This window comes from Pygoscelis adeliae, unplaced genomic scaffold (assembly GCF_000699105.1).
Source record: "Pygoscelis adeliae isolate BGI_AS28 unplaced genomic scaffold, ASM69910v1 Scaffold171, whole genome shotgun sequence".
Taxonomy (NCBI): domain Eukaryota; kingdom Metazoa; phylum Chordata; class Aves; order Sphenisciformes; family Spheniscidae; genus Pygoscelis; species Pygoscelis adeliae.
Window position 1 is genome coordinate 9456964 of NW_008824186.1, and position 26379 is coordinate 9483342.

Consider the following 26379-nt stretch of genomic DNA (forward strand, 5'->3'; position numbering starts at 1 on the left):
CTGTCTTTATCTCAGCCCACAAGCTTTTTTACCTCATTTTCTCCCCTGTCCTGTTGAGGAGGGTGAGTGACAGAGGGGCTGGGTGGGTGTCCAGCAGCTAGCCAAGGTAAACCAAACACATGGCATGAACTTTAAAGAATGGAAACTAGTCTCTCAAAGCATGCAATCTGGAAAAAGAAGAAATGTGATTACTGAATTTTATGGCCATTTCTGCTGCATCTTCAGGAGGTGAAAGGAGTAGCCTCTTCCAGTGAGGAAGAATCTGGAAATCTAGAAAGGAAATCTTGGTGACTACACACCTGTTTTTACCCCCTAACGGCAGGGAACATAAACCTTCCTCTTCTGTCAGTCATTGCTACTTCTTTCTCTCCCTATTCTGTCTGGAAATACGGAGAAATTATAAAAATCCTTTGTCCAAGTCATGATGTTTTACTTTTAATTTTACTACCATCGTAAAGTAACAAGGACTTTTTGCTGTATTTTGTCTCCATGTGTCACCAATTACCTTGGGGCAAATGAGCAAGCTGTCAACTATTTTAAGGACATCCTGTTCCTCTGCTTCCCTTCCCAAAATATTAGTGCCAACAGAAGTTTTTAGAAAATTCATGCCTTGACCACAGTCAGTTAATTTGCAGTAGAAGAGCATTCCCAGCTTCATGAGATTCTAGGGGCATTTCCACGTTTCCGTACTGGAAATGGCTGAGGAAAATGTCAACCAAACAATAACGTTCTTATTAAGATGAGGAATGTTTTCCATGTTCAGCTAGGACCTTGGTTGTATTTCAGTATGGAGAAATATGTAATTCTCCTATTTCCACTGACATACCTATCCCTTAGACAATACTAGTGTAATAGCTCCAGAGTACTGGCCAAAACACAAAATTTCATCCAGTGTCTAAATAAAGCTATGAAAATGATCCTGATAATTCCACTGGACTGTGGATCAGTCAGTGTCTATGATCTTTAACCATGCTTGGATTGCTGCCCTGATAGATTATAAAGGTCACCTATGACACAAACTCAAGGTCTCAGAAAGGTGTTAGACAGCAGGGCTCCTTTAAATTAAATTGATCCAGGCAAGAATAGCCATAATTTTAGGTTTATAGTACAGGAGGTTTTTTTGGACCTGGGCATTAATTTGCATGTCTTACATTTGTTGTCATTGGACAGCTTAGATTATGAGTGTTTGAGGAACCAGGGGCAGGAGGGAGAACAAAGCTGAAGCAGATAGCACATTCACCAGAAGGTACCAAATACATAAAAATGGGAACATTCAGACTCACCATTGTAGGAAAGCTTTTAGCTATTAGCCTGGTGAGCTTTTGAATCATGGTACTGACATTGAGCTGTAATAATAGTAACTGGAAATTGCACTGGCAGAGGAAGAAGAGAAGATTCCCATCCTGTTACCATCATTTGGTCAATTGCTAATTGACCAAACTTGCACCTAGTGCCAGCTTTTTAATAGCTAACTCATGGATTCTGCATATGACAATGTGGTGTTCATAATAAGGCATTTACCGCAAGCAGAAAGGGAATGCCAATGGTATGATTGCTTCCAGCAGCAGGCAACAATTTTGCAAACACCTTGGGCCACCATTTCCCAGCTGAATGGGCTACAGAGTAGCTGCAGATTGTCTGACTGAAAGTTCACGCTCTAGCTAATAGGATGCTCTGCCTGGAAAACGTTTTTAATATTTACATATTGGTGTTTATTTATTTGCTGGTGTTTCGGTACAATTTGCCATCTCTCCCTGTCATGCAGAAACCTAATATAACCTCCTACTTCTCTCATGGTCCTATTTTACCAAGAAATGAGTCCCATCTGCCCAAAGGTTGCTGACTTTCCTCAGCGGCTTGCTCAGTTGTAGACACCTCATGTTAGCACATCAAAATACGTTAGATAAAAGCTGCCAATGCTGTGCAGTACTGAAAGGTTTGTTTACTCTTGGAAGCTGGGTACCACCATCACTCCTTTATGCAGAAATGCAAGGAGATGCTACTCTCCAAAGCTTTTAGGAGCTAGTAGGAAAGAACAACCTCTTAAAATACTTGGTTGTTTCTCCTAATGCCGGGAGAAGCCTAGACAAACACCCAAGATACAGCTATGAGGTGCCTGAAGGTAAATGCCACAATACCACTGCCAATGCTCAGGTTTGGTAGCTGACAATAACCTCACATCCTTTTGACTGACAGTTCCCAAAGAAGATGAGTTACATAAAACCTTGAATTTAGTGTCAGCCCTATTTTGAACAGCTGTGCTAAAAGCAGAGCAACATTACTGAAAAGCCTCTCCTGACCACTTCTCTTTCCATCCCCATGGTTTCTGAAGCTCACATCATCTTACAAACATGCACTGTGTTGCTTCATTTCTCACTCCTCTTCACTTTTCTGCTCCACAACTTTTTCATGGCATTTTTCACCTCTTCATTTCGGAGGGTGTAGATCAAGGGATTGAGCATAGGCGTGATGATGGTGTAGAACACAGACACCATCTTGTCTGCTGAGAAGGTGGTGGAAGGGCGCATATAGATGAAAATGCACGGCCCAAAGAACAGAACTACAACAGTGATGTGGGAAGAAAAGGTATAGAGTGCTTTGAGACGCCCTTCGGAAGAGAAACAGAGAAACCGATAACAGCATAGGACACGATAAGAACAACAAAACAGCTCAGGGAAATCACACCACTATTGGCAGCCACAATGACACCAGTGATGTAGGTGTCAGTGCAGGCCAGCTTCAGTAAAGGGTGAACATCACAGCAATAGTGGTCGATCTCATTGGGCCCACAAAATGGTAGCTGAATGGTCTGCAGGGTCTGCACCACTGAGTGTACAAAGCCTCCCACCCAAGAAGCTGCCACCAGCCAGCCACAGACATGCTTGTTCACAGTATTTGTGTAATGAAGCGGCTTGCATATAGCAACGCAACGATCATAGGCCATCACTGTGAGAAGGAAGATCTCAGCGCACCCGAAGAAATGGCCCGCAAACAGTTGAGCTATGCAGCCCGCAAAAGAGATGGTCTTCTTCTCAACAAGAAGGTCATAAATGAGTTTGGGAGCTGCGACAGTAGAGTAACTGATGTCTACAAAAGATAAGTAGCTCAGGAAGAAGTACATGGGAGAGTTCAGCTGTTCGCTTGTCTTTATAATAATGATGATAAGCAGGTTTCCAAGAATGGTAGTGGCATAGAAGACTAAGAATAATGAGAAGCACACTTTTGCTACTGTCTTATCTTGTGTTAGTCCACGGAGGATGAATTCCGTCACATTGTTTTTGTTTTCCATAGATACCATGTAGGCAGGACCTGAAGCACAGAAAAGAGACGCCAGCTATGGCATTAGACATGGGCCATTCTCAGTACACATCCATACTGACTACTGCTGTGTTAAATATTAAGCATATTTCCTTTGCTGTCTTTTTGGGACAGTTTCCATTTAAAGTCAATGCTTCCCTCAAGGAGTAACAGGTGATATCCAAATCAGAATGTATTATTGACATATATAATAACAAGCTCAGATTATTTATTTGAGGAGGGTGGTAGAAATAATACCCTCAGGAATCCTAGTTCTCACCTTTGCCTCTTTTAAAAAAGACGACTAATTACCAGGTCCCCTCAAGACCCATTTTTACCGTACAATGTTGATTTGGAAATAAAAGTTGACCAAAAGACACAGTGCGGCTATAATTCAAGTCTCAACACTTTGATCATGGCCTGAGGAAGGCCCTTGTGCAAGCAGTGATTGTACTTTCCTTTTCAGTCCTCTAAAGGAATGCAACAGAACTACTCCTTATTATCTCTCTGACTGTGATAGACCTGAGTAAGTTCAGTCACAGAAAGAGCTGGCCAGTGTCTTCTTGGACCACCTTTCTCAGAGTACACGAATGAACTAATCTGGAGCTAATTTGCATTAATGGTGCATTAGCAGGGGTTTGTATACCTCACCCAAGTCCTGGACTTAGTGTGGAACACCTCACAAATACATCTGTAGTGACACTGGGGTAATGAATGCACTGCTGGTGACCCTCCTTTACTCACAAACACCCATGAATTCACCTTTGCGGCATTCCCATGCAGTAGACAAGTATCACTAGTGTTCAATTTATACATGAAGATAGAGGTGGCAAAGGTGTAATAACCTTGTCTGTGATATCAGCAAGCCCTTTGGGGTCTGAGTTCTATTTGACAATCACAGGACACTCGGTTCTTTCTCCTGAGCTCTCTGCCTCACCTACTGGCTACTCCCCAACTAGGGCAGCAGAGGAAAGGCTCTTTAGTGTCTCCATCCCTGCCTCCATGCCCCTCCATGAGCAGAGGGAAAGCACTGTGGGGAAGACGAAAGTGTGTGTGTTGCGACCATTGTTGCCTGACATGTCCAGCTGAGACAATGTAAGACTGAGTACATCGGAAGTGCAGTCATCAGCTCCTGAGTCCTCTCTGTAACACTGACAACATCCTATTGACAGATCTTTCTGGAAACGGCATATAACTGGGGAAAAAAAGCAAGTAAGACATCAACTAAAACAAAGGCTGAAAAATCTGTAATTGAGTTTTTCTAAGTCATAAAACGGACCTCACAAAAGTCACTCACCAGAAATGCCTATTTTCAAAGTTAGGATTTCAGTCACGCTTGACCAAAACAAAGGAACAATATCAGAAAACTTACACAGTTCATATTTGCCAGTCTCTGAGAGTTCGCTTGCTATTCCTCCTCTGATGACCTCCTCTGACCACTTGAGGTGGTTTCATCAGAATGTCTCAGCTGCAAGTTGCTGCTTAGATGTTGTGAAAGCAGTCCGTATCTCTGCCCATTCTGAAACATACAGTGGCTGAAAAGAACAGCCTGACTCTCGATCTGCATTTCCCATTCTGAAAAAAAAACCTTCCAGGAGCATCTACAAGAACAATTATCTCTCACAAGATGGGGAAATTGTAGCAGAAATATTTAAAGTAAATCACACAGCAGAATCACAAGACTATCAGGAGTAATGAGATCCCAGAGGCATACGAAGTTTTGTCAGAAATCATCAGTGGACAAGGAGCTAAAAATTGGATAGCTATTAGGGTAGTCTCTGGAGAGTGATGCTGGAGCATGGTCATCTAGACTGTTACACTGCGCATGGGTTTGCTTGCTTCCTTGTTTCTTTGCTGGCTGGCTTTTTAATGCTGTCCGGATAAATAGACTTTATTTACTATTGGACATGTATTTCTTCTGGAAGCATTTCTAGTTCAAATAAACATCACACCTGGCCATTTGCAAGATTTATATTCACCTTTCCTTTGCAATCAAGCATTCTTGAAGTAAAAATGTCTCTTACACAGGACATTTATATAAATTCTGTTTTCTGTCCTAAGCTAATATTCCTCATATGTGTTCTTATTTCTTATTAACTTGTTCTTACCATTTCATGTTAACAGCACAAAAAAATATCACAACTGTGCTATAGACTGTTATCCCTTAGATGTCTGCTGTACAAATTTGAAACAGGAAGTAAAACAGGAAATCAATTCAAAAATTTAGAAAGGTTTGTGGTTAGTCCTCACTGCTTACCAGGAATTTTTACTGAGACAATGCAAAACACAGAAGCAACTCTTTAGCCCGAGTATTAAATTCTTATAAGAATTCTTACCGAAGTGTAGAGGAGCCTAGTGGTGTTTTCAGTGACACCTTCCATAAGCTATGGTTGAATATTTGCCCAGCAGCACCCAGAAGTGAGATCTCCAGAAAAAAAAATTGGTGTTCACCCCCAAAGCATTCAAAAAAATAATCTATTTTTAATATACATATGTATATATATAATTTTGTGTATATATATATAAAGTTATAAGCCCCAGCTTGGGCTGGGAACACCTTGTAACCTTGAATCCTACTTAAGTCACGTTAAGGTGTAACACAGGTGCAGGTGTTTATAGGGAATGTAAGTGAAGAAATAAAAATGCTTCAATTACTTTTGGATGGCACCAAGCAGGTCTTTTCCTTCCTCACTCAGCTGATTCGGTGGTTTTCTGCTGGCAAGGTAGGGGCTAGGGTCTCTTGTCTGATTGTGGCTCCTCAGGTGGAGACCCCGAGCTGCTATAGCTTATCACCCTGTGACAGCTTTTGCTGGCACTGAACTGGTTTGGTCTTTCATCCTCATGTTTCTTCTCTTCCCTCCTGCAATAGTAGGTGTACCAGCTGTTCCCATGGAAAACCTCCTTCTTCCCTTGTGTGGGTGTGTAAATGTGCTCGTGTGGGTGTGTAAATGTGCTCTGTTGGGCTAGGATTTGTCTTGCATACTGGAATAGTTCCTAAATAATCCTTTTTTTTTCCATTGACACATGAAATTGTGCCTCCAAATGCCTTCTTTGGTGACTCCTTCATTTCTTAAAGTCAGCAAGGTGTCTTTCACTAGACCTATGATTCTGTATTAGTCTAAACATTAAAATAAAAAACCTGAATCAGAGCTGAAGGATAGAGGGGATGGTTGGAAGGATGGCATCAGTGATAGGTGAAGTAGATAGAATTATAGAACAGTTTGGGTTGGAAGGACCCTTTGAAGATCATCTAGTCCAAACCCCCCTGCCATGGGCAGGGACAGATTTCACTAGATCAGGTTGCTCAAATCCCCATCCAACCTGACTTTGAACACTGCAGAAAGGATTTGTTGCACTGGCAGGGGAAGGGGAGAAGCTTCCCCGCTATCTGCATTGGCAAATGACCCAACTAGCACCTAACATCAGGTTTTTAATTGCTAACTCATGGTTTCAAGATACCGCAATGTGCTTCTCATAAAAAGGCATTTACTGCAAGCAGAAAGGGGCCTCCTTTGGCATGACTGTTTCCGGCAGAAGGTGACCATAGTCCTCTCTTTCCCAGCTGAATGAATTACAGAGCAGATGGAGTTTGTCTGCAAGTTTATAGCTGAGTAATGGGATGCTCTACCTGGACAACATTTTCAGTATTTTTGATAGTATTTATTTAAACACTGGTGTTTCAGTTAGTGCTCAGGAACCCCAGGCCCGGGCCTGCACTAGTTGACAAGACAATAGAAAGGGAATGCCTGCTTGTCACAGAGTTCACAATGTCTTTCAAATCAAAAGATGAACCTTCAGTGTCTTCCTAATTACAACAGGAGCTAACAGCAAGCTTTTCTTTGAAAGGCAGTTCTTGGGGAATTTTCACAAAAGAAATTACAGTGAAAGATGCTTGATTTTCTCCGATCCTTTGGAAATGTTACCACAGTTCTACACCTTTCCATTTTCACTTCCCACTTTTCTACTCCATAGTTTTCTCATGGCACTCTTCACCTCCTTATTTCTTAGCGCGTAGATGAGTGGGTTCAGCATGGGTGTGATGACAGTGTAAAACACTGCCACGCTCTTGTCTGCTGACAGATTGCCGGATGGACGTATGTAGATGAACATGCATGGCCCGAAGAACAGAATCACCACAGCGATGTGGGACCCACAGGTGGAGAGGGCTTTGTGCCACCCTTTGGATGTTTGACTTTTCAAGGAAACCAGGATGACAACGTAGGACATGACCAGGATGAAGAAACAGCTCAGAGTTATCATTCTGCTGTTGGCAACGACAATGATGCCTACAGCGTAGGTGTTGGTACAGGCCAGTTGTAGTAGGGGGTGGACATCACAGAAGTAGTGGTCAATTTTGTTAGGGCCACAGAAGGGGAGCTGAGTGGTTACAAGAGTCTGCACTGTGGAGTGCACGAAACCTCCTACCCATGAGCCGATCACCATCCAGCCACACACACGCCTGGTCATGAGGGTGGTATAGTGGAGAGGTCTGCAGATGGCAACATAGCGATCGTAGGCCATCACTGTGAGGATGAAGATCTCTGTGCAGCCAAAGAAATGTACCCCAAACAGCTGTGCTATGCAACCCACAAAGGAGATGGTTTTATTTTCAACAAGGAAGTTGGCAATCATTTTGGGAGCTGTGACGGAAGAGTAACAGATATCTACAAAGGACAGGTAGCAGAGGAAGAAATACATGGGAGAGTTCAGACATTGACTGCTAATTACAGTGATAACAATGAGCAGATTTCCTGCCACAGTAACCATATAGAAGAACAGAAACATCACAAAACATATTTTCTGCACCGCTTGATTCTCTGAGAGGCCCAGAAGAATGAATTCCTTCACACTGCTTGCATTCTCCATGTTAATCAGTTGGGTGGCGATATGCAAGGTACAGCCTAGGCACATGGAAAAATAAAGACAAATGATTGATTCATCAGGTTTTTTCATTATTAATAATGAATTCTTTATCAGAAGTGCATACAGACTAAGAAATATATATGATTAGTATTAAGTTTATGAAGTTTTTTTTTTGTTGGGTTTTTTTCTTCCCCCCCTGGGTATTTAATTCTCCTTGCATGAGACTTCAGCCATGGCTGTTACCGCACTGAGACAGGTGCGCTTTGTGATACGTTCCTCCAGGTCCTCCAGGATTTTGAAGGACTGGACCTATGGCTGGCGTGCTAAGGACAAAGCCAGAGTGTTCGCCTCAAGCACTACAGTGGCTACTGATGTTTAATAGCACATTTGCCTTCAGTGTAGACCAAGTCCATGAAAGCAATCTTTGTAAAAACCGTGCCTTTAAGAACACCTGGAAATATTCCTTGGAATGCTGATTTATTTTACAAGTAAAAATGATCTTTGAATTGTTGTTCAGAGGGGAAATGAAACCACTCACAGAGAAAAAAATATCTCTCGTGTATATACATTTTGAAACATAAATTTGCAGCTTAATGGACTGAACAATGAGTTCTGGGGAAGTTATCTATCATGGTGAAAACAGCAAACAATTTCACATATGACTTCCTCTAGTATTTAGCTTGCTCTAAATCTCAGCGATGGTTTTTTTGAGGGGAAAGAAGAATGAAAGGATCTTTTCAGATTTTCTGTCCCAGCATTGTATGAATTTTACTTTATACTGATTTGTGACACACTCTGGGGGATATTCTCAAGGGTTAATTTCTGTTTAGCGAAGCCAATCTAGCTGGTGGTCAAAGTCTCTCTATAGGCAGAACAGCTAAACTAAGGTCCTTTACAGAACTTTCTTTTTCCATTGACTAGGAGGAGCCTGAGTAAAGTAACATCACCAGGGTAAAGTTAACTTCAGGGAATAATCCTTTTTGTCCCCTGAAAGTAGCTCAGAGCTCTCCATAATGCCATCCCCATTTTTTTTTTTTTGTGCTATAGCTGAACTCCTTATCTCTAGGCGTTTCTACACCTCTACAGTTTCTCTTTTCAGACATGGTCCCATTCCAGTGTGAATGTGGGGCTTCTTTGGCTTGGCCTGTTCCAGCTATAGCCCCCGGAGCAGTACATGTCACTAGTAAATAAATAACCTACATCTTTAAAAAACTTAGTCCTTAACATCACCAACTTGCCATTATGCACCCAGATATCAAAGTTCCTTTGGTCAAAGAAGCCTGGAAACCACCAGATTAAGCTAAAAATAGGCACCGCTTAGAAACAAATTATAAGCTGTATGGGATTCATCCTAGTATCAAAACATTCCCAGTCAACTGCTGTTAAAAATCACCATTGTAAGTCCTGCCCAATGAAAACACAAGCAGTTCTCCCCGTTTGTGCAGGTGATCTGAGCAAATCTGTGGAATGATTCAGTTAATTCAAATTATCTAGCACCTACATAAAATTACAGCAAAATCAGAAACGCTTGTGCAGGCAAAAACTGATCAAGCATCCACAGGAAACACTGAAATGGAGAAAAACCAAAATTGCTCTCAAAGCCACAAAGTAAAGCCTAGAGAGGAAGTTGGGAAAGTTAGGGACTTTTCCTGTGCTTACAGCTGTACTAACAGTAGGTAAAAGATATTCAAGAAGTGGGATACAATTTCCATGGATAATTCCTTTTCTGATATATCTCCAAGAAAAAACGATCAATAAGAACAATGTGATATCGATTTCTACCTAGTCTTACCAAATTGTGTACCTTTCCATCCCTCCTCTTTTCCCTTAGCACTGACCCAGATTTCTACAGAAAACAAAAGGACAAAATGGGTACATATTTATGGCTGTGCAGTAGCCAGTGGAAGAGAAACAGCTGGGCTCCGTCTAGGCCAGAGTGGAACTGGAAGCAAACCCCACCAGTCTCGGTGTCACATTTAGGCAATCAGTGGTTCAGAAAGGAGTGACCAAGAGATAAATGATCAAGGAAAACTATATTCCTGAATAACGGCAGATGGGAAACTCCTAGGCTAAAACAAGGTGTATAATTTTTGAAAGGATTGTAAAGACACAACCCATTCACAACAGACAGCTTTACTGTGTGTCCCTCTTGGTAAGGCCCCTGTCACCACCAAATTGCATTGTACAATATATTCATCTGCCTCATTCCATCTCATTGACTTATGTCATGTGGGCACCTGTATCTGAGCCAGTCACGTGCACTCCTTTTTCTGCCTTTGCAGGGCAATTCATGACCAGCCTAAATTGTCTACTTAAAGATGTGATTAATTACCTGCTGGAGGTGCCTATTTCTTTCTGTTGACTCTAAGAGGATGACTAGAACGACTAACTCGGTAGAGGATTCCCACAAGTTATGTCTTACCTCTAAAAGTATCTTTTCAGGGACAGACTAGAGGTATATGATATAATGCAATCAATTGCAAAATAAAATAAATACAATGTGGACTGCTGACATTTCAAAAAGGATGAGAAATTGCACCATCTCCTTATTGCAAGCATTCTTCCCTAAAATCTCCGGTGGTTAATGGGAAACAAAATAACAAAATAATCTAATCCGGGACTACAGAACTAGCTCTGTACATAGTTCCAGCCAAAGATAGCTATAGACAGTTGATAACTTTAGTGAAAATTTCTTTTTGTATGTTCACATTTGTTCAAGAAGAAGGGAAACAAAAGAGGAAAGGAAATCAGGAAGAGAAATGAAGAAAGGGAACAAAAAAAGAAAAGAAAGCATCCAGAGAACCTGGAAAACTTACCTCCTCTGTATTTGGAGATCTAATTTTTTGCATAAGGGAGGAATGATTTTCTCTCCTTAACACCTGCCTTCCCTGGTAGGAATGTGTTAGAGCACAGAGTCTTTAAAGAACATAGAACGGCTTCTGGAAAGCTTCCAACACTTGCTTAGGAGGTGCCTTTTACTGTATAATCCCGTCTAATTTAATTTCTTGCTTTTCTGTGTCACAAGTGTATCTTGGTATTTTCTGCCTATGTAAGAACTGCTTTGACGGGCTGTCTGGCTAGCGTGGCCTGGCCTGTGTGCACTGAATGATGCATTCACAACCCAGCAGCGGAAAGAAGGCCGAGAAGACAACTCCTTAAGTAGCACTCTGTAAGCCTCTCCAAGGAAATCTCCCCCCTGAAAGGGCTCTTGGGGCTGGGGGAGGGAGGCGTGGAGCCTTAGTGAAGGGAAGGCATAAAAGGAAGGGGCAAAGGAGGAGAAATTAATCCTGTCCTGACTGAAAAGTGTGAGCAAACATATTTTAAAGTGATAGCCGTCAGTCAGTGATAATGATATTATGAAGGCATTTCAGGATTTCTCCAGTAGAAATAACAGCCAATGGATTAGCTGAATATTAAACTGGACAAGCTTGTGCAGTGACCTAGTTCAGTTAACCCTTTCCAGAGTCCTTCGTTAAGCCACGCTTTATGGTTTTCCCAAGTGTAGAAGCCCAATAGATCCACTGGTTTGGCTTTATGGCATTGTGAGTAATAAAACAGTACTTCACATCTTTGTGTATTCCAAAAAGAAAACACAAAAAACACAAATCTTCCTTAAAAAAAAGGCAGGGAGATTTCTACCAGTAAAGAGAGGGGTGGAAAAGAGTTACTCTGGGGGTGGTAAAGAGTTACCTGTCACAGTAGTCTTTTAAAGGGCAGGTTAGGCACCCTTCTCTCAGTGGTGGTTATGATTAAGTTAAGTTTTCACAGAGGCAGAAGATGGCCTGGGTTACCTCTTGATGACACTTCAAGTCCTATTTTGCATGAAATTTCGTCACTGGCAACCCAGTGAATAAAGCCTCTTGTAAGAACTTGCACGTTTTAGCAAAGGTCAGCAAATCACAGATTAAGTAAAAAAAATCCTTAGTTTACAAATGGGGAAACCGAGGAAGGAAGTCAGCTCTTTTGTGGCTGTGGAAGTCAGCTGAGTTGAGTCTTTGTCATTCTAGGCTCTCCTATGGAAAGAAATAGATGTCTCCAGAAATTGACTCACCTGATCTATCTCAGACCTGATTTTAGGATGGGATTAGGTCTGAAATAGACATCTGGATTTTGAACAGAATTACTTAGGGCACACAAAGGCTGCGTCCAAAGAGTTACAGTCAATGGCTCAATGTCCAAGTAGAAACCAGCAACGAGTGGTGTCCCTCAAGGGTCCATACTGGGACCGACACTATTTAATGTCTTCATCACTGATATAGACAGTGGGATCAAGTGCACCCCCAGCCAGTTTGCAGATGACACCAAGCTGAGCGGTGCAGTTGATATGCTTGAGGGAAGGGATGCCATCCAGAGGGACCTGGACAGGCTTGACGAGTGGGCCCATGAGAACCTCATGAAGTTCAGCAAGGCCAAGTGCAAGGTCATGCTCCTGGGTTGGGGCAATCACCACTACCAGTACAGACTAGGGGATGAAGGGATTGAGAGCAGCCCTGCAGACAAGGACTTGGGGGTACCGGTGGATGAAAAATTGAACATGAGCCGACAATGTGTGCTCGCGGCCCAGAAAGCCAACCGTATCCTGGGCTGCATCAAAAGAAGTGTGACCAGCAGGTCAACGGAGGTGATTCTCGCCCTCTACTCCGCTCTGGTGAGACCCCACCTGGAGTACTGCGTCCAGCGCTGGAGCCCTCAGTACAAGACAGGCATGGACCTGTTAGAGTGGGTCCAGAGGAGGGCCATGAAAATGATCCGAGGGCTGGAACAGCTCTCCTATGAAGAAAGGCTGAGAGAGTTCAGCCTGAAGAAGAGAAGGCTCCTCAAGACCTTCTTGTGGCCTTTCAATATATAAAGGGGGCTCATAAGACAGACAAAGAAAGGCTTTTCCATGAGGCCTGTAGTGACAGGACAAGGGGCAATGGTTTTAAACTGAAAAAGAGTAGATTTAGATTGGAGATAAGGAAGAAATTTTTTGTGATGAGTGTGGTGAGACACTGGAACAGGTTGCTCAGAGAAGCTGTGGATGCCCCATCCCTGGAAGTGTTCAACGTCAGGTTGGATGGGGCTTTGAGCAACCTGATCCAGTGAAAGATGTCCCTGCCCACGGCAGGGGGGTTGGACTAGATGATCTTTGAAGGTCCCTTCCAACCCAAACCATTCTGATTCTATGCAATTTTGCTGTCAAGAAGAGCCTCATCCTTCTTAACTTAAAACTTCTGCAGCCAAAGGTGAATCTATGAAACGAAACACAATAAAGCAAACGGATATGCCAATTCATGCATCAGTTCAACTCAAATTCATCACTGCTCTGAAGTCTACTGTATATTTTTAGCTTTTGACTTATGGGTGTCAATAAATAAATTGTTTCATCCACTGCCCATTACTTTGTTTTGTTGACATTTCTTGAAATTTACAATGGCCCAATAACAACCAAGGTAACGTAACTATCTCCCGACACAGAATGCCAGCAATCCATGCAGTGAAAAAGAAAATCCCCAAATTAATGAGGAGGTTAAATACTCTCTGGGTGAAAATAGTCCTCTAACTTAAATATCATCTCACTGTAGCCTGGAGTCCTGGCCAGGTTAATAAGGGTTAACAGTAGTTACTATAGGAAAGAGAGTATTGGGCAAGAAACTAAAAACAATCTTTGGGAAAGGAAGAGGAACAACAAATGGCAGAGGAAGCTAAGGATGAACATCGGGTATCTGGCCTGCTAAGCTATTTGGGCCAGATCTGCCAGTTTCTGTACCCACTGACACACATGGCAGCAATTTGGCTAGGGTCATACTCATCTACTTTTGTTTCCCTAGCCAAATGGACTAGCAGAAGTGACTTAATGCACAAGCCCAAATCAAGAGCTGCTGGTATCTCCTGTTGCAAAATAGTTCCCTGTAAGGATGTGCTTACTGCCAGGAAAGGAGGAAGGTGTTTCTCCGTTTTCACTCCACTTTACTTTGGCACATGGATGTGGACAACCATGGTGGCAGTAACTCATGCACATGGAGGGACTGTGCATGATGAGATGATGAGTGAGGTGTTGTGGGTGGGTAGTGAATGCTGGCAAGGGGCTGTCTTGATAGAGACATGAGGTAGTGAAGAGGTGTGAATTTGATGGTGGGAGAATGGAGTTGAGGCACTCTTTGGGGGGAAGTTGTGAAACTGGAAATGGAAGGCACAAGGCTGGAGGCTGTCTTGAGGTATTTTGTAAAATCGGAAGTGCCTGAGGTGTGGTGAAGGACTGTGCTGAAAGACAGTATGAAGCGGCAGGTAATACTGTGGGGTGTGAAGTTGCGCTGAAAGAGCTCATGACATCAGAAGCGGGCATTGTGTATTGAAGGCAGCACAAGCAGAGGTTGTGCAATTGTAGCTGCTGAGGTGTGGTAAGGCTACAGAGTTTGGGTGGACCCTCCTCCAGGAAAGGTTGTGTGAAGTAGGGTGGTAACGTGTTGGGAGAGGCTGTGGGTCAGAAGAGGACATTCTGTGGTGACGTGTGTTAAGGCCAGTTTGGCAGGGACAATAGGCCCTCGGGGAATGAGAAGTTGTGCTGAGGGAGGTTGTGAAATCATCAGCAGGCGTTATGGAAAAGGACAGACAATTTCTCAATCTATGTGACCCTGAGCAGCAGTAAGGCATCTTCTTCGAGGACTGTGAAACTAGAGCACCTCAGGGACACGAGTAGGAAACAAAGCATCAGTGCAAGAGGCAAGGTATAATTTTGTACAGATAGTTCTTGCTTTCTTTGTATTGTGAGACTGGCTGAAGAAGGGAGAAGTAGTAAAAAAACATTTCCACAGCCATGACAGTGACAGGTTCTGTACAAAGAGGGAAGGGGGAAGTGGTTCAAATCTACGTGACCACACAAAACAAACTAGATATTTCCCCAAGACAGTGATTGGCTGGCTGTCAGATGTCACGTTAAAAAGACGATGGCTTTTTAAATAGTGTCTAACTAGCCCAGCACTACAGTATGACACAAGGATTTTATCTGGACTGTATGTCACAGAATTCAGGTGACAATTTTACCCAGCAGATCCATACCAGGCAGCTACTGCAAATCAGTCACTGAAATTCCAAGGAACCCACAAAAAGGTGAGAAATTCCTAGGCGGTATCTTTGCCATTGCACTCTGTCTAATGCTTTCTGTCATGCTTTTGGAGAGATGGTGAGGGGAAGGGAGGAAGAAAAAAAATGGAAGAAAGGAGATCAAACATTTTCTTCTGCTGCTGGTTAGAAATTGGCTATAGGAAAGCAATTGTCTTGATCATTTTCAAGATAAGGAGAGCTTCATTCCGGCAACCCTTTTCCATGAACAAGTGCTATTGAATTGCTCTAGATACACCTCTGTAATATAAGATGCCATTATTCAGAGACCTAGCATTAGGAGTTTTGGTCTTAAGTGATCACTTAAGATTAGCCAAGAAAATACGACATCATAACTTTGTGTCCATAGTCTAAAATGTCTTTGTGGTGTCAAGGCTGTTCAGACTGACATCTGCCACAAGAACTACATGGTGCTTAGCATGCAAACCATAGGAAGGATGTTTAATCTCAAGAGAGAAAAAGACCACCTAGACTCAGTCTGCTGCTGTTTGATGCAAGCTTTCATTAATTAGTTTCATTAAGGAAGTAGACTCACATCTTGAATGTGTCTTGGAGACATGAATGTGTCTTGGAGACAACAAGAAACCAGTCTTTCCAAGGTCATACAATAAATACATGAGAACTGTGAGTGACTTTTTCAGTATTCTTCTCCACAGTCTACAGAAGTCAGAGAAGGATTCCTTCACTTCCATTACAGTGGAAGGCAAAATATTTTGTTTTGCCATTTATCCACAGGGCGTCCATTACAGCCATATCTGTACCTGGTAGTCTTTATGCATATATGACCAATGGCACAGGGCCGTGCCTTTTAACATTAGGAAATATGCTTGATAAGCTTAAGTGAGACAGCTAATCACATGGCATTCCCTGAATGCCCAGTGGATAGAGACGCACTTCTGGAGGATGGGGTCAATTGCCTTCTGGACGTGACTGCAGCAGGGAGGTAGAATAGCCGCTTTCCTAAAATGGGCACCTGGTCAGAAGGCTGGAATGGGCTTAGACAGAGCTTAAGTGACACTCAAATGTTCATGTCCTCTTCAAATCAATTGGAAATTTGCTTGAGGTTACACAGATAGCTTGTGGCAGAGCACAGTGCTGCATTGGGTCTTCTAAAGGCTAGGGAACCACTTAACCACTGGGTCTTCCTTTGTCCTCACAGCAGACTTGGTTCACAGAATTAGAGGCTGCTTCAGCTGCTTTCTACTGTGAATCAAGGTCTGGTAATTTGCTGCCACCTCAAAAGCAGGTAGTGAGGAAGTGAACAAAGTCATAAGGCTGTATCTTTTCACTTTGCATGCTACAGATGTTCAGGGAAGAAGTAGCCTTGCTAGTGATGTTGGTCAGGCAGTATGCTGCTCTCCCCAGATAAAGAAAGAGAAGTTGAGTTTGAACTCAGGGATGTTCCTGTTGTGAGACTGTTACAACAGAGATTCTTTGCATTCTGAAGGAGATGGCGGGTTTTCTTTTCTGTAGTCCTTTCAGTATGTACTAAAATTCTTTCTTTAGAGACCACTGGTCTCTAAAGTCTTAATGTTAGAAGCACTCAAGGTCCCGTAACAGCTGAGGATAGAATCATCCAGCTTCCTATATAAGAGTATGGGGCAGTGCCAGAAGTTCCCTGGTTTCAGTCAACCCTAAAGGTTTCACATCCTGCAAGCCTTGGTGAAGTTAAGGGTGGAATTCACCTCAGCTAACTTCAGCTCTCCACACACTAATCCTCCCGCTGGAGCTGGCACTCTGCAATGTATCTGCAGTCAGCAAAGACAGGCAGGTGACTGCACACCTACCTAAGACAGCTATCTTAGGATAAAATACATTACCATTGGAGGTGCTCATAAACCTCCATTAATTCAAACGGCAGCTTTAAAGGCAATGTTAAAGGAGATGTTTGCATTTTTAACGGCGAAAGCCAGGTTTAACGGTCCCAGCTGGATTCCCAACCAAGCACTGCTGGCGTACGTGCCTTCCACAGGCTAATGCAGCAAGATTGTCTCCACTGCTCCAGGCCATCAGCTGGCCAAGGAAATTACCTGCATCATGCATTTATCTTGCCTCTATCCATGCAGCACTGAAGACAGTGTGTCTGGGGTGCTGAGATGAAACAATATTGATTCAATCTGTCACATTTCGCTTGTTTATGGAAGTCTGTCTCCATGTATGCTGCAGCATTTTACAAAGAGAGAACAGACTATTCATGCTGGTTAGACTGTTCAATAATTCACATCTTCCTAGCTCTCCCCGTTTTGATTTGTTCCTCTCTCCTTTTTAACTATCATCTCCTGCTATCTTTCAAGACCCTTCTCTACCTTCCCACGTCAACATTAATAGCTGGGGGGGAGAGAGGAAAAGAGTCACACTGTTTGACCTCGTCAGACAAAAAAATGGGTGTGAAACCAATTTTTCGACTTTATTTTTTCCCTCACCCCCAAGATTCTCATTCAGATCCCAGTATCATGGGGGAAGAAGCAGGGTGAACTGCCTCAGGGAATGGGGTGAAATAATTATTTGAGCCGTAATTCCAATGTCCTGTGAGGGTCAGACTTTTTGTCACACATGTGGTTCTTATAGTTTCTCTCTGCGAAGGAAGTTATTAAGGGCTGACTCTGTCAGACTAAATTGTTTATTGCCTGTACATAGGGCTCAAGGGAACAAACCAAACACATTAAACTACACTTTATTAAAACAGAAATCAGTCATCAACATAAAAAACTACCAGCTATTTTGAGTACTCTCTACCGTGTTTTCTAGGCATATACATAGGACAAAACTTGATCAGCTTTCATGCTGATTAAACTTGTATGCTGATTGCCTAGAACTTTCACACACTTGTCACAAGATTTGTCTCACCTAATCCTAGCCACATGAAGCAAAGACAATTATACCAGAGTTGTTAACACTTGGTTCTCTTTTTATTCAGACAAGAAAAAGAGAAACTTTTCAGGCATGATTAATCTGAGCTTTTATTGCTTTTTTAAGATATTTGTTTCCCAATACTGACTGCAAAAAGGACCCTCAAGAAATGAATTTTAAAAAGGGAGAAATACACTGCAATGTAATTTTTCCTACATGTCATATAGAATTTGGCCTTATATACAGTGCTTGGAACAACGCTGTGTGCTCTAAGTGCAAACACAGCAGTCCCTCCCTAAATCAAGCTCTGGCTACAAAGAGCTGGAACAAATCAAGAAACACCACCAGGTCACCATGAGGGAAAGTCACACCGGAGTTACCACCTCTCTCCTCTCTGCTTACAGGTCTGTCTGAAATCACTCATTATGATTACTTCAACTACATCAGCCTTCCTTCCAACTGCAACCAGCCAGGCTCATGGGACTAATCAGAGTGGGGCTGCGGGAAAGACAGAGCCATCATATGCTGTCCTCAAGTTCATGGAGAGCTTCTGCCTCATCAGCGCTGCCTGTGGGATGGTGGGAAATGGCATGGTCCTATGGTACCTTGGCTTCCGCATCCGGAGAAACCACTTCACTGTCTACATCCTGAACCTGGCCGCTGCCGACTTTGGGTATCTCCTCTGCATCGCCATCGAGACGGTTCAGTACCTGATGCAGTTCAACGTCGGGGTGCAGTTTGGGATATTCCTCTTCCTGGATCTTTTCATGTACGGGACCGGCTTGTATCTCCTGACGGCCATCAGCATTGAGAGGTGCCTGTCTGTCCTTTGTCCAATCTGGTGCCGAAGCCACCGCCCAAAGCACTTGTCTGCCACCATCGCGGGCCTGCTCTGGGGTCTCTCCCTGCTGCTGAACACACTCGGGTACGTTTTGTGTACCGTTCGCCCCTCTGCCAGGAGCTGCCGGCTCCTGCTCATCACCATCGGAGCCTTGGACTTCCTCTTCTGCACGCCCCTCATGCTGCTCTTCAGCCTGACCCTCTTCCTTAGAGTCAAGTGCAGCTCCCAGCACCTCCAAACAGGCAGGCTCTTCACTGTCATCATGCTCACCGTCCTCTTCTTCCTCATTTTCGCTGTGCCCTTGAGCATCCTGATCCTCTTTGACTTCTTGGGCTACAAATTTCTCTACTCCCCAGAGATCGGCTTTGTGCTGTCCTGCGTGAATAGCAGTCTCAACCCCATCATTTACTTCCTTGTGGGGAGCTACAGGGATCGGAGAATCAAGTTCACCCTCAGGCTGGCATTCCAGAGGGCCTTTGAAGATTCAGCAGATGACAAAGATGAACGGGAAACCCGTGACACAATAACTATGTCCTCCTAATACCCTGCTGTGCCTAACACAGTAATGCTGGTCTGGAGCTGAGGGCCAGTAGTTTACAGAATTGAAGAACTCTGAGGTATTGGGGAAGGTTTGTCTCACCTAACCTTCAGTATATTCATTGTAGATCTCTACCCTTTACCTAGTTGTTTTAAGCTCCACCTGTGATCGGTGTAAACAGATAAGCACCTGGACCACAGAATTTATCGGACCTGTATTAGGACCACATTGAAAGTGCCTATTTCTTTTCAGTGGCCATTAAATGATTTCAGTTTGATAAGGTGAAATGTCTTGGTGTCTGCATTTCATCAAAGGGATCCCACTCAGAATGTGCAGCTCACTCAATAAATCTCTGTCTTTCAGACCACAACAATATCAAATTCATAAATTCTCAGTCACTTTTTACGTAGGTCTCTGAAGATGAGATGGGAACCAATCCTCCTCCTGTTGAAATCAGCCACGAAATTCCTGGAAGGAGAGTCTATCTAGCTCACTTAATTTTAAATACCTGTATCTCAGCAACACATGCAACCTTTTGCGGCTCACAGAGTGCACGATTCTTTGCTTCCTACTGTGAGCATTTCAAATAGTGAAATGATTCATGCCCTAGAAGTCCCTTTCTTCTATTAACTGGGGAGGTTTCCATACCATAGAGTTGTGATGTAGCAGAGATGGGTTCCAACCTCTACCAACTTGCCTTACAACTTTATGCACTGAGCTGCACACTCCCTTTTTTTGTATTTCAAAGCAATACAGGGCTGCAGTTGCATATTATTTTAGCTTCCTCCAGCCCAGGACAGAGTATCTGCATCTAACTACAGCATGCATTGGGTTGTTATTTCTTCCTTTAAGAAGGACAGATAAGAACCCGTGGCTTCTAACATCTCCTCTACCAACAGAAATAAATTCAAGGATAGGGAAAAAATAGGAGACAGAAGAAAGGTAAATAGATACCACAATTTGCAACAAATTATTCTCTAGACCCAATCCCTTGAGATGCAAGATGTGATTATTTGAAGTGTTGTACTATCAGACTACATAACATTTGCTCTTTTAACCTAAATTGATAGAAGGCAACACAGGTAATTTTCTTTGAGAAACCTTACAGATTTCCTCTTCATGCCTTCATCTGCAAATATTTTCCTAAAGGGAAGCTGCATTCTTCTATTGTCTAGTATCCTTTTTCTGTTCATTTGTCTTTTTATTAATTTTGAAAAGCACCACTTAAATAAAGCGGTTCACCCTAATGTCTGTAGTTGCTTTTTTCTTCCTGTTTACAGTTCCTGAAGGCTGAAATTTGAGTTCCATTTCTACTATTCTTTAATTTTTAATGCTATTGTTCTGCAATGTACATATAGTTGATTCAGATTAGGCCTATGTCATCAATTATTTTCAGTAAGGTTTTTTTTCTTCTAACTTCTACTGCTGAGGAGAAAAGAGCATCCATTTATCAGAAAACATGTTAAAAATGTTTTCCTTTTAATATCTGTAATGATTTTGTCATTGGGAGAACCGAAACATTTCTGTTATTATTAAAAATGTCAAAAGCCTTTTTTTAAAAGGAAAACCAATTGTATTTAAAAACATTTCTGTGCTCAGAAGAAGCCATCGTGACAAAAAACATACAGAATATAAACTGTGAAAAACTTTCCATCCTGACAGTTTGTCCTTAAACATACCCGTCATGAAGACACGCGGCATTTAATGTGAACACATTTTACACATCACATTAACGTGAAGACTTTACAGCCAAGCTTGGACATTTAAAAGGTGATGCCTGCATATAAACCACCATCGTAGACACCCTCAATCATCCATGATAAAAGACAAGCATTCTCAGGGGTGGCATCTGCCAGGTATTTGCAGTGTTATCTCCTGTGGTCCAAAAGAAGTCAGCGATAGGATCTGCAAGGAGATGGGGATCATTTGCAGGCTTTTCCACCCTGAACTAACACCAGGATAGTCAGCCCAGCTTGCCAGGGAGAATGTCCTCAGCATCTGAACTAAGTTTGTCCTCTGAATTGCTCGGTATCTCTCTGGAAGGATGCCAGGACATCCAGAAGACCAGAGGTCACGCATGAGAAGGGTACATTCCTCAGGGGCCACCAGCACCCTGAAAAAAGCCCACATTTCTGCTTCACCGGGGACAGCTGAAAGGAGGCAGGCAGCCCAGGCCATAAGTGTTGAGTATGCTCCTCAACGTGGTCCATGTGCCAGCGGCATGCGGTGCCTGCGAAGGATGGTGTCACCTGTTCCCCAAGGACAGCAAACCTAACCCCACTCCTCTGAGGAGTCCATAGACACCAGAGTCTGAAATAATCTTTATTTTCTCATTGATTTCAGCAGAAGGCACACACATTACTGTTGGTATTTCTGCGGTGCAGTTAAGGCCTAGAGGAAGGGATGTGTATGGGCATGTGGACGCTTCAGAACAGTCCAGTTTTCACCACATGCAGGAGAGTGAAAGACTCTCCGGTGCCTTGATTTGGTTCCCTTTCCCAAGCCTCTGTCCCCCGGTAGTTAACGCCACCCTCACCTTTAAGCAGCTACCCCATTCTCCATTCCAAGAGCTTCTGCAACAACCAGCCCACTTCTCTCCCTCACCCCAGCCTACCTCACACACACCTCAAAGGAGCAGCCTTCCCCTTGCAGACCTCCCCAGCATCAGCTGCCAAATTCCTTCTTTTGCACCTTTCATGGAGATGTGGCTTCATGCCACAGGAAGGAAGGGGCAGCAGCTAGTAAGAGAAGGCTGCGTCCTCTTTGAAAGAGGAGAGTCAGGGTCAGCTAACTGGGGGCAGAAGGAAGGGCAAGCACCTCTGGACAGCTATCTTTTGCGCTATTTAGGTGTTGCACCAGCTCATAGCCAAGTGGTGTCTTACAACCCACAGAGCAACTTGGGATCAGGCACAAAGAAGAGCAGAGGAGGCACAACCGTGCAAGCAGGCTTTGGCAGGCCTTGCTGGTGAGACCCGAGATACGTTATAGAAACCACACTTTAGGCCCTACAGGTTGTATGCTTTGAAAGCTTAACTGTCAAAAACATAGTCACCCATTCCTACCCAGGCCAGAAAAAGACAGCACGTCAAAGCAAGCGTCCATAGGCAAGAAGCTGTAAAGGACTTAGTCTGATCCTAAGCTCTGTTTCATTTGAACTGAGAGAGGTGACCAAGTCAGGCAATCACACCACCACAAAATTTGGATGGGGTCTGCTCAAAGGCAACTCCTGACTGCAGAGGCGGAGAAAGACCCTTGCTTCTTCACAGTGTGACACCTGAAGACTGAGGGACATTTGTCCCCCTGGGGCCAACATCTGCCCGTTTCAAAACTTGCACAGCCACATTGTTAAAAGTCCTTTCTTCCTGCCCATTTTATAAGTGACACACAGCAAGTTTATTTCCTGACTGCTGTATTTCTGTTAATTGCTATGAATAAATTGCTGTGTTTACTATCCTTCTAAAGTCCCTTTCAGCTCAACCTTTTAAAATACTTTATTTCTCCAGGGCCAGAGGTGAGCAATGAGCCATTAAAGAGCTGTAAGAGCCCTGTGCAGTTTGGAGAGGCTCCGCCTATCAGCAGGAGAAAGAAATAGGCACCTTTTTACACATACTGTGAAAGAAAGGCTCAGAAGCACTCCGAGGTGAAAAGTGAGGGCTGATCATGTCCAGAAAGGATTACTGATGCCTAGCACTCAGGGGATGAAGGCCTCATTGTCTGATCTGTCTCCATCACTCCAGGCACATTGGACAAGCCACTTTTCTTCTTGGGGTCTTGGCAGGATTTGGGATAAGGCGTTGCACAGGAAGTGAATTTTGAGGGAAACATTGGGAAAAGGGATACTGTCCCTCAGACTAATCCAACCTAAAGCAAGTCTGATTTTCCAAGAAAGACAAAACGAAATAGAATACCATTCCTCTGAGAACTTCCCACAATCTCTACTAACCACTCATTTATACATCCCTAGCATAACAGCATTTGGCCCCTGCACAAATGCACAAAGAGCCTTTCACAGATGCAAGCAACATCTCAGAGCATCGCCGGCAACAGAATCACCGGCAGGTAATTCTGTTCACACCCGTGACACAATAACTATGTCCTCTTAAATTTCTCCCTTTTTTTTCCCAATCACTTTTTGAAATTGAGAAAGAAGGAAAAAGAGAGGAAGATTCCTTTGAATCATTGGGCCCTAGATCCTGGGGGTGGGCAAAAGTTAATATGTAAGTCTAATTTAGGGCTATACCAAGACATGTTGCTAGCCTCATATGTTAACCCCAGATTCAAATGCACTCCTGTTTATTTAGACTCCTCCATGGTAAAGCATGAGAACTGTCTTTGTGGCTAGCTTACTTCGCTTACTGTCACTCTCTTTGGGTGCCAAGTTTAATAAACAGCATTTTAAAATGGTTCTGCCTGGTCTTTGTTTGCTTTTTTCTCTCAGCTGTCATTCTAGAGCCAACATTTCAGCTCCTTTTGCATCAACTTTCTCACTTCTAAAGCCATTGTGTAGCTCATATATTGTCAAAAATGCCTTCTCAAAACTAATTTCAAAACCAATTATTTTTGGCAATAATGCATAAAAGCGATCTTCCTTCACCCCCCAGCATTTATTCTTTAAAAAAAAAAAGACAGAAGTCAGTCGTTCAAAAAGAAACATGGAAGCAAGCATGCCCACAATGTGTTAGAGGCCCAGAGATCTACGTGGGAGCTACACTCCTCTGTTCATGTGCTCCTCCCTAGGTATCTGCCTGGATATTGTCCCTAGGGGCTCACCCAAAGGAGCCTGCCAAAACCACCCCGGCCACAAACTGAAAGCCTTCCCTTAAAAAAAGGAAGGGACACAGAGACGTGGGGTAGATTTTTGCGGGGGGGGAAACGAACGAAGGGATGAGCTTCTGGGGGAGATGGTGGTGCAGAAGAGCTTCAGAAGCAGCTGAGGAAGACAGGCACTGCACAGTCCTGCCTAGTAGAGGACTCTCTGCAAGGCTTGGCAGCAAATGGTGTCACCTGGCTGCTGGCGCAGACTAGACTTTTCAGACCCTCTCTCCTGGCATCTGGTTCAAATCCCTGTGGGTGTCCCACAAAGCCCCCGCCAGAAGAAATCTAGAACATCTTTTGGGGGATCACAGGGGGAGTCATAAGGTGTTGGAGAACGCAGACAGGATTAGCGCTGGTCAAGGACATTCTCTTTCCTGAAGGTACCTTTATGACAGAATTCACTTATCCTCATTTTTACTCCTTTCATGCACCTTCAAAACTCACTTGCATAGCAACAAAGGGGCCTTTTCTCCCTCCTTCATCCCAGCTCAGGCAACGGGGGATGCTCCCTGAGTGAGTACATCTCAAATAGCGTGACACATCCCTGCAGTGAAGATGACTGGTCATAGAAATTCGAGTGGGGTTAACTCAACAAATTCAGCCAAAGAAAGAGCTGAGCCAAAGCTGTTGCATGGGCTCTTGGACACTTCACACGGCATCGGCTGTGTCAGACTTAATCCTCAATATGCCATTCACCTTGCTTTCTCCTTAAGAGAATGGATGTCATCTGAGACTAGAATTAAAATGCTAATACTATTTAAGATGTCAAAATTACCCCAGACTTCAAACTACAAATACTATTATTCTGCTTTTTCTATTCAGGTTAGTAAAGTGCCACTACCTCTCCCCTGGCAATGAACTGGACAGGAATTTGGAAGGCTTAGAAAACAAGGCAGAAAATTTTATGGTATCCAAACAGAAAACGTACCTTTGTCAAGAAGATGAGCTAAGGACAGAAGTGAAGCAGTCGTGGTAGGGAGAGGTGATTTTTCATTATATCGAACTAACTAAACTTAGCAAATTTCAGGTTAAATACGTTCTGAGAACAGTTCCTCTGAGCTCAACCTGATGATACCATTCAGTGAGGTGACTCCTCCACCAACTCTCTGCAGGAGCTGTCTCCTACCTTCCATCTTTGTTTTATTCTTCAGAGGCTCTCCATAGCACAGCAAAACCCTTGACCCTCTTGGGTTGTTCCTTATAGGGTAGTAGATAAAAAAAAGAATTGCTGCTGCTGTTTGCAGAAAGAAAACCTCTGGGTGCAACATGCGTTGACCAGCTAAACATTTGATGGGTTTCATACATGCCCTGAGGAGAATGTCAGGCATGAAGGTAGTGATAAGAATGTAGATCTCTCCTAGCTGATACTGCTCTGTGTATGCTGTAGATGCTAATGAGGAAGGGAAGATGGGAGAAAAATCAGGAGCAAAAATAAAAAAATCAGGAAGTCTGACATGAAGATGGACTTACATGTATCTTCATTGTTAAAACACATTGCTCCACACGACATTAGACAACAGGCTCTTGGGTTAGTGGACTCAACGCTGGACCAAAGAGGGGAATTATTGATGCCAAAATGCCAATTCCCCTCAGGGCTGATGGGCAACTGCTGTTGCACCTAACTTTGTAGCACTGTTGATTTCACGGTTTTGAAACAGGATGAGAAGAGGCCGATTGCACTTCTAAAGAGGAAGAAGATGCACAGAAGTGCAAACTAGCACCCAGCAAAGCGGGGGCGGCGGGGGGGGCGGGGAGGCTGGAAACCTCATCCTTTCAAAGATGACACAGAAAAGAGGAATGGGAGGATGGAAATCAGTGCAAATAAAAAAATGGCGATGGTACCTAACAACACGGACACAGCCTGACTAGGTTCTTGGCCATGAACAGAGGGGGAACAGGGATCTGGCTGACTTTAGGCAAAGGTGGTGGGGAAGGGTAAGAACGGAGGAGTGAAAGAATTAACAACAATATATCAATTACAATGTGTGAAAATCAGCTCAAGAAACTGGTCCTTCCAGACCCGTACCTCAGAAGTGTCTCAAGTTCAGTGTCTTTTCCAGCCGGTTCCAGCCGG

At 43.4% G+C, this 26379-nt stretch overlaps 3 protein-coding genes across 3 annotated transcripts; 1 reads left to right on the plus strand and 2 right to left on the minus strand.

Moving 5' to 3' along the window:
- Window positions 1-2366: 2366 nt before the first annotated feature.
- Window positions 2367-3289, minus strand: LOC103925832 (olfactory receptor 4S2-like). Its single transcript, XM_009334603.1, is given in 2 exon segments — window positions 2367-2620; window positions 2623-3289. Coding segments are annotated over 2 exon segments (921 nt in total).
- Window positions 3290-7227: 3938 nt separating this feature from the next.
- LOC103925833 (olfactory receptor 4S2-like) lies at window positions 7228-8163 on the minus strand. Its single transcript, XM_009334604.1, has one exon. It carries the CDS (start codon window positions 8161-8163, stop codon window positions 7228-7230), a length of 936 nt encoding a protein of 311 aa, XP_009332879.1.
- Window positions 8164-18536: 10373 nt separating this feature from the next.
- Window positions 18537-19493, plus strand: LOC103925790 (proto-oncogene Mas-like). The gene has a single exon (XM_009334561.1). It carries the CDS (start codon window positions 18537-18539, stop codon window positions 19491-19493), a length of 957 nt encoding a protein of 318 aa, XP_009332836.1.
- The last annotated feature ends 6886 nt before the right edge of the window (window positions 19494-26379 follow it).